This window comes from Macrobrachium rosenbergii, chromosome 41 (assembly GCF_040412425.1).
Source record: "Macrobrachium rosenbergii isolate ZJJX-2024 chromosome 41, ASM4041242v1, whole genome shotgun sequence".
Lineage (NCBI taxonomy): Eukaryota > Metazoa > Arthropoda > Malacostraca > Decapoda > Palaemonidae > Macrobrachium > Macrobrachium rosenbergii.
In genome coordinates this window covers 23,696,728-23,712,880 of record NC_089781.1, presented here as the reverse complement: position 1 = coordinate 23,712,880, position 16,153 = coordinate 23,696,728, and the positions used below count along the sequence as shown (strand labels likewise).

General features: G+C 34.2%; 1 protein-coding gene across 7 annotated transcripts in view; it reads right to left on the bottom strand.

Moving 5' to 3' along the window:
* Positions 1–15,896, bottom strand: part of LOC136826754 (LIM/homeobox protein Lhx9-like) — a 270,551-nt gene extending 254,655 nt beyond the window's left edge. For 4 of the 7 annotated variants that reach the window (XM_067084164.1, XM_067084167.1, XM_067084162.1 and 1 more), the window contains exon 1: positions 15,614–15,890. In XM_067084164.1, the coding sequence (XP_066940265.1) occupies positions 15,614–15,658 (45 nt within the window). In that variant the 5' untranslated portion in view covers positions 15,659–15,890. Of the gene's footprint in view, positions 1–15,613 lie in introns of all 7 variants that reach the window. The other 3 variants (XM_067084166.1, XM_067084163.1, XM_067084168.1) reach the window with 2 other exon arrangements.
* Between the last annotated feature and the right edge of the window lie 257 nt (positions 15,897–16,153).

The window sequence follows — 16,153 nt, the reverse complement described above, 5'->3', positions numbered from 1 at the left end:
CCTATTATTGCATACGAAACAGTCGCATATCAGAGCGATGAAAATTCGAATATAAGAATATTTTCCGTCTGATAACCTCAGCTGAAGAATCTCTGTCTCAGTTGAAAACTCTTCTCAGTCGAAACAGTTTAAGCCTCAGTTAGCAATGGTTGATCTCAGCAACTGCGGATGCATTCCCTGCCAGATATTTATCTGAGCAATGCAACGCTGATTTCTCTTCGCTTGTGCATGCAGTTCAAGTGCGCTGCGCATGCATAAGAAATGAAACGAGAAAGTGAATCTTTGCAATTGGCAATGCGACACGGATGCCGATAAATGTGTAATCAGATAAATGTGTGGAAATTTATTGTTAAATATTCTGTTAACTCATCCACTATGTATTTCGGATACGCGTTCTGTACTCGTGCACAAAATCAAGTCAAAAACTTATAGAGAATATAGCACCATAAACGTAGCATATACCAAACTTTGCATTTATATTATTCACCATAGTAGTGCCCTATTCCCCATAGGAGGATAGTGAAGATAGTGGGCCGTAAATTGCCCACTGTAGGCGTTACTGAAGGGTATTTGCGGCGTTCCTTCGGCCACTAGCTGCACCCACATTGTAGCCTATTCCTTGACCTCCATCCCCGCTCCCTTTCTTTAATTTTGCTGTCCAACCTCTCTAAATATTACTTTCTCACAGTTCCGCCTTCAGATACTTGTACTTCGTCTCCTTTATATTTTGGGTCTCTTGTAGCTTGCTGTCCAACCACTCTAACTCAATCTTTTTTCACTGTCTTAACTAAGCGCTGAATAATAATAATAATAATAATAATAATAATAATAATAATAATAATAATAATGATAATACAGGTATATATATCTATATATATAACTATTATTATTATTATTATTATTATTATTATTATTATTAGAAATATATATATACATATATATATATAAATTTATATATATATATGTATATGCATATAGTATATCTACGTATAACTGAATCACGAAAATATGGAACGTGATGAATATATAAATAAAGATAAAATCCACAAAGGAAAGGGAAACACTGGAGTGCTGCGAGGCCTTTCGACTTTTTCGTCCTTTACCTAGCTAAGTAAAGGACGAAAGAGTCGAAAGGCCTCTGCAGCACTCCAGTGTTTCCTTCCTTCGAGGATTTTATTTTTATTTGTATATATATATATATATATATATATATATATATATATATATATATATATATATATATATATATATATATATATATATATATATATATATATATATATATATATATATATACACATTATAAACTTATTGACAATCATTTCTTTCGTAGTGAATAAGAGCACCTGTGGTACGTGTCTACTCGGACATGTTGACCGTAAATTGAAACCTGTAGCCACTAACGCCACATGTGTAGTAGAGTACCTCAAGTGTATGTTAGTGTTTGTGTGTGTGTGTATGTGTGTATTTTCCACACTTATCTGGTCGTTTATTCATGGTTTAGGTTTTTGCATGTCTTACCATGTGCTTCACAGAAGTGGGCCTGGGACAGTTTTGACTAAATTCTGCATATATATATATATATATATATATATATATATATATATATATATATATATATATATATATATATATATATATATATATATGTGTGTGTGTGTGTGTGTGTGTGTGTGTGTGTGTGTGTATACAGTATGTATATATATATGTGTGTGTGTGTGTATATATATACTGTATGTACACATACATAAATATACATATGCATATTTATAAAACTGTTATAAACAAAATTATTCCAAGCTAGTCTTTGGCAACAAACCCTCCACAATTCTCTGTTTGTTTAAGCCTCTTCTTCTTCTTCTTCTTCTTCTTCTTCTTCTTCTTCTTCTTCTTCTTCTTCTTCTTCTTCTTCCCATACTAAGACCCAGCAAAACAAAGAGGAGGAGAACACCCCCTCTCTCTCTCTCTCTCTCTCTCTCTCTCTCTCTCTCTCTCTCTCTCTCTCTCCCTAATCAGGTTCCCTGAAGACCTTAAAGAGGCGTTGCTCATAGGGACGAAGGGGGCCAAAGCTCCCCAACTTGCACGAGAGTTTTTGGCAGCCAAAGGCGTTGGAACAACAGCAACTCTCCCCCGCGTAATGGCGCGCGATCAGCTTCCGCTCTCCTAAGTTCATAGGATCCGTTTTAGCGGTTGTATTTTTGTCATTTTTATGATTTATTTCTTCCAGTTGCCCCGAGGGGCAGTTACAGATCTGGTGTTCTATTTCTAGAAAACAAAAGGAATAAACTACAGAGTAATTAAAGGATCTCGACCACTGAAGTAGTACAGTAAGCTGGTACTACTGCTACCACTAGGCCTAGCATTACGACGAAGAAACCGTAATTATACTTTCTCTTCCCTTTTGGCATTTTTCTCATTTATTTTCTTGAGCTGCGTCGAAGGGAAGTTGCAGATCTGGTATTCTATTTCTAGAACAAAAAAAGGTAATAAACTATAGAGTAAATAAGAGTTCTCTAACATTTCGGCTGGTACTACCTACTCCACTAGGCCCTACTGTTATGACGAAGAAACCATAATTTTACTTTCACTGACCATCGTAGTGATAGTCATAACGTCATTGAAATAATATAAAAAAAAATAAGTCAACCGAACCAGGCTTGATAATAATAATAATAATAATAATAATAATAATAATAATAATAATAATAATAATAATAATAATAATAATAATAATGTCGAAAAAGTCTCAATATCGAAGATTATTCGAAACATGGTAATAGCCGGTGTTGGTCATATTGTCAGTAAATAATAATAATAATAATAATAATAATAATAATAATAATAATAATAATAATAATAAAAAGGTCGAAATGACAAACAAAAAACGCCCCAATATCTAAGGTTATTCGGAACACGGTTAATGGCCGGTGTTGGTCAGATGGTCTCACACACGCACCCATTACAAGAACGATTTGTATATTTTGATCACTAGTCAAGGGGTTACCTGGTTATTAGCGACAAATGACGATCCCGCACACCTGAGCGAGAATATCCATGCCTCGCATGTTTAAGCTGACTTTGAAATATTATCCTAAATATGCAAAAAAAGAAAAAAAAAATTCCAGGGTCGAATTTCGTATTTCGTAATGAATTTTCGTGGCCGACATTGGACCTCGCTATTAAACGGGGCCATTTGTACGTAAATGAATGCCACTGTATGTATGTATGTATGTATGTATGTATGTATGTGTGAATACATGAAAGGATGTATGCATATGTGTATATGTATATGTGTATATATATATATATATATATATATATATATATATATATATATATATATATATATATATATAATTATAGCAAGGGAGTAGACTTTCTTTATGAATACATCATTACCAGCTGGTATTCAACGTTCACCTCTCTTCTGACTGTCTGTCTGTCTGTCACTCATATTTCCAAGTACACCAGAGTATTAGGCAGCATTACACATCATCACTGGGCAGAATCTCTCTCTCTCTCTCTCTCGGAGATAAGTATTAGACAAGATGATAAACGCTTCATCAGTAGCGATGTGTAGCTGGTGTCCCCCCCCCTCCAACACCCCCTCTCCCCTATACATCAAAGCCAACCTGAGAGATAATGTAGCGTCGAGGGGCAATCATCCCGCCCATAGGGACGCCTCTACGTCATGTCGATCAACCCTTCCAGCGGGAGTATTTTGGGCCAGCTTACAACACTCTTATCCTCACTAATATCTTATTAGAGCCTTCTTCCACCACCACCACCACCACCACGTAATCTGAAACACTAATTACCCCACCCACGAAACATAGCCCCTCCCTTCCCCCTACCCCCTCCCATCTTCCTCCCACACACACACACACACACACGCACACAAATCCTTGATGAAAGAGGTTTCTCTAATTTATCTTGTACACAAAACAGAGAGTCATTTGAGAGATCTTAGTGCCTGTGTATATACACTACGCATACATTCTCTCTCTCTCTCTCTCTCTCTCTCTCTCTCTCTCTCTCTCTCTCTCTCTCTCTCTCTCTCTCTCTCTCTCTTAGACGCGAGTCTGCATTCCACTTTTATTTTTGCTTGGTGGCATCACCTATGAAATATATGAGCCGTCTTATTTTCCTACTGTACATTTTATGTTATTTTTTGATTACCTGATGGTCACTGCTACATGTGAGCAATTTAATTTCTCGGTATCCTTCAAAAGCCTTTTCCAGATTCTGAAGAGATACTCTTCAGAGCAAGAGCCCGTGCCAACGGTACGGGACCCAAAATTTTTAATCAGGGCGAGTTTTGTCGTTGAAATACTTTTTTTCCTAGCAGAGAGAGAGAGAGAGAGAGAGAGAGAGAGAGAGAGAGAGAGAGAGAGAGAGAGAGAGAGAGAGAGAGAGAGAGAGGTCTTTTCATTGTTCATTGTCTTTGATATTATTGTTTCTGTTACGAATACACAACATTTATTTTTATTCCTTACAAAAATGCCCCCTTTTTAAAAATCAGGTTTTATGAAAAAACTCATTGGCTAAACAGCCATTGAGTTTTTTCATTCAAATGCAGATACATGTGTAAAAATTTTCAACATTATATATATATATATATATATATATATATATATATATATATATATATATATTATACACACATGCATATACATATATATACATATAATATATATATATACACACACACACACACACACATATATATATATATATATATATATATATATATATATATATATATATATATATATATATATATATATATATATATATATATATATATATAGACACATTTAACTTAGAAATATGAAATGACTCCGACCAGTTACTTCTGAAGCGTGTTTTCAAAGGAATGGGAAACAGCGCTCATAGTTATTCGAACATAAAACATGCGACGCAAAACCAGCTCATTTGAATGTAATCTAGTCAACAACGATTTTATCAGGACGTAAAATGCGTCGTAAATATACTTTTCTTTTTTTAGTGACTCTGATACATCTTCAATACCCATTCATTTCGAAGTGATTGCTTCGCTTCTTTTTAAATCGAAGAGAAGGAAAATTGAGATTTATCAATAATTCGGTCTTTGAACTTAAGAGACCGAAGACCATTTTCCAGGCTTGACCTCAGTACACCTCATCATGCGGTGCACTGTAGGCATTACTTACGGTTCTTTGCAGCGTCCCTTTTCGGCCCCTAGCTGCAACCACTGTCATTCCTTTTACTGTACCTCCGTTGATATTCTCTTTCTCCCATCTTACTTTCCACCCTCTCCTCACCATTTTTTTCATAGTTGCAGTTGCGATGTTTTTCTCCTGTTGCACCCGTCAAACCCGTTTACCCTCGATCTCCCTTTCAGCGCTGAATGACCTCATAAGTCCCAGTGCTTGGCATTCGGCCAAAATTTTATATTCCATTTCATTCCTCAAAGGTCTGAACCCTTGTCTAGCTGATCGCCATTGCCGCATACACCAGAATGCCGCGGTATGTTGATAACTTGAGTATTCGTTGCGGGAAATCATTGGGAGCTTTTTCACGCACATTTTATATATAAATGAAATTCGATTCAAGAGTCACGTGACAAAAATGCCAGCTCCGGCCGATTTCGAACCTGAGCCGCTGTCATAAATTTTAGATGCAACTTCCGACGTATAGCGATTTCAGTATTAAACGATATTTTGTGGCTTAATATTTGTGATATACGGTAGATATACTTATATATTCCTGAGAGAGAGAAAATAGAGAGAGAAAATAAAGAGAGTGAGAGAAAGAGAGCGTACGCCTATATACGAATGTACAGTATACCGACTAAAGATAGAAATATCGATACGCATTTAAATAACAGGCTTCCGGTGTAGAATATCGGTCTTAATAAATATCGTATATTGAAAAAGAAAGAAAAAATTGATACACGAATAAGAGGAAAGTGAAAAGTAAAATTCTTATGATAAAAAATCAGAAGCAATTACCAATTATTATAAAGTGCCAATTATTTCTTCAACTATTTGATTTATAACTGAGGATTATTATGATCTTAGATACAGAGTGTTATACACGATTTTGATTCGCCAAAGCAATAATTATCATATCAAAAACTCCTGTAATATATCCAACCACCAAAATTACTGAAGCCTCATTCTCCGTAAGCATTAATAATGATACAAATCATTCGCGCGAGTAGATGAAAGACTGACATATTATTATTATTATTATTATTATTATTATTATTATTATTATTATTATTATTATTATTATTATTATTATTATTATTATTAGTCAGAAGATGAACCCTATTCATATGGAACAAATCCACCGAAGGGGCCATTCACTTGATATTCAAACTTCTAAAGAATATTATGGTGTTCATGAGAAAGAAGTAAGAGGAGGTAAAGATAAATACAGAAAGAAGAGATTCTAGTTATTAAAAAGAAAAGATTAATAAACGAATAAAAATGTATAAAAATACAAGGAGAAGAAAATGCAAAGGAGATTAAACAGAGAACAAGAGGTCCTTTTATCAATCGCCTTATTGATATTCTTTTCAATAAAATTGGTTTCCAGTGAATGCTTCATGAATCACCTAAGCGCTCATTCTTCCTTGACCGGAATATCAAACCACTCCAGCGACCACTTCGCGGCATATATCGCCACGCGCGGCGCCTAGCCTGCCCATTTGTTACCGCGTTCGGTCTGCGACGTGCCCCAGAAAATCCGATATATATATATATATATATATATATATATATATATATATATATATATATATATATATATATATATATATATATATATATATATATATATATTACGATCTTTTTCTCATATGCTTAAAATGCAACAATGGCAGCGGACGGAAAACTCACTCTGATTTCGAAATAAAATCGAAATTAATAATCATATCAATAATTAAACAAAGCAGCAGTCGAACACGATTTTTTTTTCTTTTGCCATTTTGTAAGTTTTTTTCAAAAACTATTAATTTGAGATCCGAGCATTATTAAGCTACAACGTCCATTAAACATCACTTATTCGTAACTTTATCGAACATTTAAGCTCTGGACACATTATAACTCGTACAGCGATTAAGCTCAAGACCTGTCATAAACTTGTATAGAATTTCAGATAAAATCTTTATGATGAAAGCTGAGGACACAATATGAACCCAGAAGGCAATGTCGTTCATGACATGAATTTATAAATTGGTGTCATGAACTAGAGTGTCTTCAGCTCACAAGATTTTAATCCCAAATCTTGTCATAAACTCGTCTTATGACATTTGAGCATATCATAGACTTTATTCATATCTTCCTTTTTTCAGTGCGTATGTCGTGGGATTCCCTACGTAACTGTGACACTGTCAAAAGAAGGAAATCTGGAACTGTGATTCGTGTCATGACCATTTTAATCGTGATATCAGTCTCAGTGGTTATGTTGCAAATATACTTTGAATATTTCTACCAGTACACTTGAAGGTGTATCTATTTATTTTTTAGCATAAACGTAGCTAATAATTTTATGCTGTGCAATGAATGTTGTGGTACACTTTAAGGTGTAATGATTTTTTTTTTTAAATATAAACATAGCTAATAGCTTTCGACTATGCAACGAATACTATGGTAGTGGTGCATTCAAGATAAGACATTAGGTACCCCGCACGGACCAACACGCACCGTAAGAATGGTACATGAACGGTACATGACGCACAAATACTTCATGGGATTAGTGGTTAGTAAAATCCAATCTTAACATGCTTGGGTATTTTTTGGGCACTTAATACTTTATACCGTTTGGGAATGTTTTGCATCAATGCACGATAATTTGAGCATTTATTATTAGTTTCGACCGGAATGATTGATTATTAATCACTAATTTCCTAAAGACTTTAACTTGAGACGGAATTGAAATGTTTCGAAAAATGCTGGATGAAGCAAACTTAACCTTATGTATGAATGTATATGTATTTATATATACTGTATATATATAATATATATATGTATGCATATATACATACACACACACACACACACACACACACACACACATATATATATATATATATATATATATATATATATATATATATATATATATATATATATATATATATATATATATATATATATATATATATATATATATATATATATATATATATATATATATATATACACTGTACTTGTTCATTTTCTGGGGCAACCATTGCTATCTTCTTAATAATAATAATAATAATAATAATAATAATAATAATAATAATAATAATAATACCTCCTTTTTGATCCCTTATGCTTAACAAGGACGACTTTCTGCGTAACAAGTTAGAAATCTTATCCTTACGAAAACTGATTGATTGATTCCCGTCAACCGGCGGAGCAACAACTCCGGTTTAAAAAAAAAGAATTACCATTCTCTGCAAGGATATAATAATAATAATAATAATAATAATAATAATAATAATAATAATAATAATACCGGCGTCAATTAGTACTCTGTTAAGTATTAACAAAAATCATAATGACAACATCATTAATATTAATTATTAATTATTAGAATCCATTCCCTTCACCATTTTCACATTTAAGGATCAGTGCGTCGAGACTACAGCTATAGTAGACTTTACCTAAACGGACACTATGCAAGACTGTTTAAGCAGAAAGCACTATATAAGACTGCTGAAGCATAAGACACTATATAAGTCTGCTTAAGCGAAAAACACTTATATAAGATTGTTTAAGCAGGAGGCACTATATAAGGATGCTTAAGCAAAAGACACTATATAAGACTGCTTAAGCGAAAAACACTTATATAAGACTGTTTAAGCAGGAGGCACTATATGAGACTGCTGAAGCAAAAGACACTATATAAGACTGCTTAAGCGAAAAACACCTATATAAGACTGTTTAAGCAGGAGGCACTATATAAGACTGTGTAAGCAAAAGACACTATGTAAGACTGCTGAAACAAAAGACACTGTATAAGACTGCTTAAGCAGAAGACACTATATAAGACTGCTTAAGCGAAAAACACTTATACAAGACTGCTTAAGTAAAAGACACTATATAAGACTGTTGAAGCAAAAGACACTATATAAGACTGTTTAAGCAAAAGACACTATATAAGACTACTTAAGCGTAAGTCATTATATAAGACTGCTTAATGGAAAAACACTTATAAAAGACTGTTTAAGCAGGAGGCACTATATAAAACTGCTGAATCAAAAGACACTATATAAGACTGCTGAAACAAAAGACACTGTGTAAAACTGCTTAAGGGGAAAACACTTAAATAAGACTGCTTAAGCAGGAGGCACTATATAAGACTGCTCATGCAATAGACACTATATAAGTGTACAGACATAATAGGAATGCAATAAAAATATTTCAGTAGGTTATCAGTCTGTTAAAAGACTCTCTATACGGCAGAATGAGACATATAATAATAATAATAATAATAATAATAATAATAATAATAATAATAATAATAATAATAATAATAATAATGGAGAAACAAATCCACAGTTATGTATTTGTAAATATATACATATACATAACTGTGGATTCGTTTCTCCATGTTAAGACTCATGCTACTATGAGTATTTTTTAATAGTATTAATAATAATAATAATAATAATAATAATAACAATAATAATAATAATAATAGCAATAATAATGATAATAATAATAATAACAGTAATAATTGGATCAATAATCATAAGGATTCGGAAAATGATTTCCTCGCAAGCAATAATTATTAATTCTCATTGCAATTGTAAGTTCCAGTAGAAAATATAGGCCTATATTTTCTTTATCGGTAGGCTGAACATTTTGGAATTAGCCTCAACTTTGTCAGGATCTTGACATTAATAGATGAGAATCACGGGCTTCTATGTACTGCAGTTTCAGCAGTCCTCTTTGCTTGGTATTTCAAAGCAGTAACATGGGGATCTATTTTGATGTATTCGCACAGACACGGACAAATTCATGTACACGTGTACTTAATCAAAATAACATTCTTTGTAATGAATGGAAATACTAGCGGATATGCCACTGTAGTTACGAGTGTGTGTGTGTGTGTGTATATATATATATATATATATATATATATATATATATATATATATATATATATATATATATATATATATATATATATATATATATATATATATATATATATATATATATATATATATATATATATATATTATGCAATTGTAATAGCCACAATGCCCTCTTAACTTCTCGAATTCTTCGCGTTTTTGGATGCGCTTGTCACTACAAAGCCTTAAGATCCAAGTGCAATAAATATGAAGAAATTATGATGTCCGGTCGCGGGAAACGGTCAGGTTGGGAACGTGACTCTAGTTCGTTTCCCGCGACCGGACATCATAATTTCTTCATATTTCTTGCACTTGGATCTTAAGGCTTTGTGGTGACAAGCGTATCCAAAAAGCGCGAAGAATTCGAGAAGTTAACAGGCCATGGTGGCTATTACAATTACACACACACACACATATATATATGTATATGTATGTATATATACATATATATGTGTATATATATATATATATATATATATATATATATATATATATATATATATATATATATATATATATATATATATATATATATATATATATATATATACACACACATACACCCTCGAACGAAAACACATTTTGTACTACACACAATCGCAAACACCTCTGTAACTCAGAGGAGGACAGAAGCAATTGCGCGTTTGACAGACGGTTAATGCTTACTTCACGATCCGTCTCTGACACGTGATCAGAAGCATTAAACGCTCTGTATGTATATATATATATATATATATATATATATATATATATATATATATATATATATATATATATATATATATATATATATATATATATATATATATATATACACGGAGAACAAAACCAATTTAAAAGATAATACGGGAACAAGAAAGACTTTGAAATGGAAGATCATTTCCACTTGCGCAATCGCCAAGAAGAATAAAAATTAATAAAATAAAAAAAAGTGCTTTTTGCCTTCAGCGGAGAGGCCAGGCCCGTTTTTAGGGAATACCGAACGCAGGATAAGTGCTCTTGCTCTCTGTCTCTCAAAGTGCTCCCCCAATAAAAGCACTAATGATGTAACTTTTATCACTGCTTTATGGGGTCTTAAATTGATCATAAAAATTGTCATCAAACGTTTTCGAGATTTTTATGTAATTCTGAATCGGCGATTCGGAAAAATACTTGCAACGGTGGTAATGTCTGTAACGGCGGATGTACCTGCATGCAGTCGTGATAGTAGGTACAAGATGTATTATAAAATACAATTACAAAGTTTCTGTATCATAGAAAATGTTGATGATGATAAAATGTAACAGCATTAATGATAGTACTGACATCCATAACTTACAAAGGTAATAAAAAAAAATAACATTAACAAAGCTAATTTGCATATCATAATAAAACAGCTAGAGAAATGACGTTGGCATTATTCTAAAAATAATAACAAACCAGTATTTCAAAAATACGAAACATACGTCAGGAAGTTCAGTTCCGTTGTCGCTAACTGAAGAGAAACGTTCTTTATTATAAATCGGCTCTACATACAGGCAATTGATCTCATACAGTAATCACCGCAAAATACAGTTCTGTAATTGTAGCCTCCATGTAGATCATTAGAAGAATTTAAGCATCTTTGACGCGGTAAGAAATAAAAATTACCGCTATCTCAGCGCGATCTAGTGTCTGATGCTGCTCCCGACATATATGAATGTAAGATGATGTGAAAAAATTTAGGAAATTTAATTTTTAAAAATTGATCTAGGTAACATTAAGGTGTCAGCTTGTCAGCGGAGATTGCGAAGGCTTCCCGTGAGCGTCCTGACTCCTGCAAGTTCAGATGAAGTGCAGTTTAACAGTTTAAAGAAGTTGGTTGGGGACTACAGTCCTACAGTCTACTGCAGAAACGGGGCCGGTAGCCTTGCCCGATCTTCTGGCGGCGGGGAGCGGAAACCAATAATAAAAGTTTCGGATGAAACGGCACCTTTTCCTCAGGTGATTTTCTGCGAAACATTCGGATGAAATTGCACCTTTTCCTTAGGTGATTTTCTGCGAAACAATCGGATGAAATTGCACCTTTTCTTTAGGTGATTTTTAATGAAACATTCGGATGAAATTGCACCTTTTCCTTAGGTGATTTTTAATGAAACATTCAGATGAAACGGCACATTTTCCTCAGGTGATTTTCTGTGAAACATTAGGATGAAATTGCACCTTTTCCTTAGGTGATTTTTAATGAGACATTCGGATGAAATTGCACCTTTAACTCGGCTGATTTTTAACGAAACATTCAGATGAAACGGCACCTTTTCCTCAGGTGATTTTCTGTGAAACATTTGGATGAAATTGCACCTTTTCCTTAGGTGATTTTTAATGAAACATTCGGATGAAATTGCACCTTTTTCTCGGCTGTTTTGTAATGAAACATTCAGATTAAACGGCAACATCTCCTCAGGTGGTTTTTAATGAAATATTCAGATGAAACGGCACCTTTTTCTCAGGTGAATTTCCAGTGAAACATTCAGATGAAACGGCACCTTTTCCTCATGTGAATTTTCAACGAAACAGATGAAACGGCACCTTTTCCTCAGGTGACTTTTTAATGAAACATTCAGGTTAAACGGCACCTTTTCCTCATGTGAATTTTCAACGAAACAGATGAAACGGCACCTTTTCCTCAGGTGACTTTTTAATGAAACATTCAGGTTAAACGGCACCTTTTCCTTAACTGATTTTCAGTGAAATATTAAGATGAAACGGCACCTTTTTCTCAGATAACTTTATGAAACAGTCAGATGAAACAGCACCTTTTCCTCAAGTGATTTTCATTGAAACATTCAGATGAAACGCCACCTTTTGCTCAGCTGATTTTCAGTGAAATATTCAGATGAAACGCCACCTTTTGCTCTGATAACTTGATGAAACATTCAGATGAAACGGCACCTTTTCCTCAGGTGAATTTTCAATAAAACATTCCGATGAAACGGCACCTTTTCCTCAGGTGAATTTTCATTAAAACATTCCGATGAAACGGCACCTTTCCCTCAGCTGATTTTCAGTGGAACATTCAGTTGAAACGACACCTTTTCCTTTGCTGATTTTCAGTGAAACATTCAGATGAAACAGCACCTTTTCCAGGGAGCGTGGAATGAAAACTGGGAAAGCAAGTTGTAATTGAAAGCTTATTTTGCGTTTGTACGTGTTTTAAATAAAGCAAGCACTGTGACGAAGCGGAGGTCACGCAGAAGAACGGGTTTTTTTTCTGACTGGTCAACAAGCTGTTATCTGTAATCATACCAAGTGTTATTTACCCGAAATTGACAGGGCCATGGCTATTGTAATTAGAAACTAAATGCAACTATTATTATTATTATTATTATTATTATTATTATTATTATTATGAAGATGGTACTGTTGATGTATGGGTTGAGTTCTACTGTTATTCTGAAATGGCTTATATTATGTATTATTATAAATATATATGTATATATAAACATATTGTATATATTTATATATATATATATATATATATATATATATATATATATATATATATATATATATATATATATATATATATATTTGTATGTATGTATATCAAGATGGGGAAAATGTGTGCTTGCGTAAACAAAATCATGCCTTTAATTTTTCAATATAGTTTTTATTAATGGGGTTTCCCGAACCAGCCTTGATTTCCTCACATACAGTCAGTTTAAATATTCCTGTGATGCAAGGGAGCCTATGAAAACACATTTATATAATCATTTCCGAAACAAACGCAATAAAGAAGATGCCTCAAGAATAACGCTTTTAATTAGGAAGACAATGAACTGGCAAGACAATGTACACCCTATAAATTACAAACACTCCATACAACAATACACAAAAGTATACAAACCGAATCCCATTCATACGTACATCAAAACGTGCCACACTAAACAAAAGAGGTCACAGCATAACACCTTAACGAACACCTCCTCCTCCTTCCCCCCTCCCCCCCGACCACGTCACCATCCTCTCATCCCACCAATGATCTGTCCCCCTCCCTCCCCTCTCCCCCCATCAGGGGGTAGGGGGGTCAACCCTACGGAAGGTTGGGCTTCTGCTGTAATTCTAAGCTTTCGGACAAAAGCGTTCGACTTGCAAGGTATCACCGTAATCCAATCTCGGAGGCCATGATTTTCCGGGCGACCGCGAGAGACGAGGAGGAGGAAGCCCAGAAAATATCGCGTTAGATTTAATTCGCCGGGAAAGATTTTGGGCCAAAAAAAAAAAAAATATATAAAATAAGTAAAATAAAAAATATATATATTTTTATTAAATTGCGAGATATTTTAATTCGTAGCGTTGTCATAATTTGGCCGAGCAACTTTAGGGATTATTCGATATTATTCAGCGGCAGTTTATTAAAACGCTCGTTTACCTGAGGCGGAACAATTTGCACCAGACATTTTAATTCCACTGGGATAATATTGGCAGATTTTATGCGTCCAGTTCATTGTGCGTTGAATTTCCTTTGCCTGTGTAGGATAATGTAGGATGTCTAATCACTGGGCTCAAGCCCGACTTCAGTTTAATTCGGCTAATTTGCAATGAGGAAATACATGCTCTAATTCAGTCAAAGAATATTACCACAAGCCGTAGAGCATTTGCTTAATTTGACAATGCAAAATTATTTATCACTTCAGAAAATCCCGTTTAAAGCAAAACGGTTTGAAGAATAACCAGAATTATTTTATTAAAAAATAATTGTATATCTGAGAGAAATGAGCAGAAACGATTCAGAACAGCACAATAATCTGATATGCAAAATTTAGTTGCATTCATCAGTGCACTGCTTCTGTTAATAGCAAAGATTAGTCACTTCACTTCTTTCAGGATTCTCATTTAATTTTGAAGCGCAATACTCTAGATATATTACTTTTAAGTAATGGATATATGTACATATATATATACATTATATATATATATATATATATATATATATATATATATATATATATATATATATATATATATATATATATATTACAGGGATGCTGTACATGTATTGTAAGGAGAATGACACCCAGACATCTATGGCCAATCAGTAACAAACAGATCAATTAGAAATCACAAAATTTTGGAATAAACTGCCTTATATTATAGGCTCGGAGAGACATTAGCTAAGTTGAATTGGAAGCATTTCAGTTGAGTATTTAAATAATAAATTGACTAGTCTATTTTCTTTACATCCATTCAGCGGGTACAAAAATATCATCTTAGCTCGTCGCCTCACAAGAGTCAATTTAAATTTCTCCTGCGTGCCTGATACAATCAATTATTTGTCACAATGCAAAAATCTATTCATCAGCATTAAAGCATTTTATAATTAGAATTTCCGTTTTAGAAAAGCAATATACACTGGGTATACACTGACAGGCACAGATACCCAAGAAACAGGGCCTAGAGAACATCCGTCCACGATTTACCTCTGCCACAAAGAGACAATTCCGCTGCTTAGAAACAATAATTGGAAAAACTTACCCAGTACATTTCCTGCGGCGACCCGGTATCTTCGTACAAACCCATCAGATTCTCACACACACACAGCCTCCACACCCCCTCCTTCCACTTTCTACCCTTCTCCTGTCTCCACTCAAACCAATCTAAGCATCACATCTGCATTTAACTAACTTTTTTCCTTCTTATTTCTGTCCGCTTGCGTATTTGTTCCCGGATTATCACACACCAACAGTTTTCGGGCAACACACGGATGTCCGCGCACCCTCTACGCTCACACCACGCACGGCCAAGCGCAACTGTTTACAAAACCACTCTAATGAAGCTGGCCAACCACGCGCTGCTAATGGGCGGGGCTTATTTTTCACCGGCCAATCGGACGAGGTATAGGCGGAGTCAAAACAATTCTGAGGGTTTCTATTGGACCAGCCATTCCGCGTTTCTAACAGAAGAGACGTGTATCAGGCATGCCCCGCCTCCGTGGGCGGGGCGAGTTTTGACAAGCCGTAATCCCTTTCGTGCAAGAGGGACACAAGGGCTCCCGCAATGTGTAGTCTTAAGTGG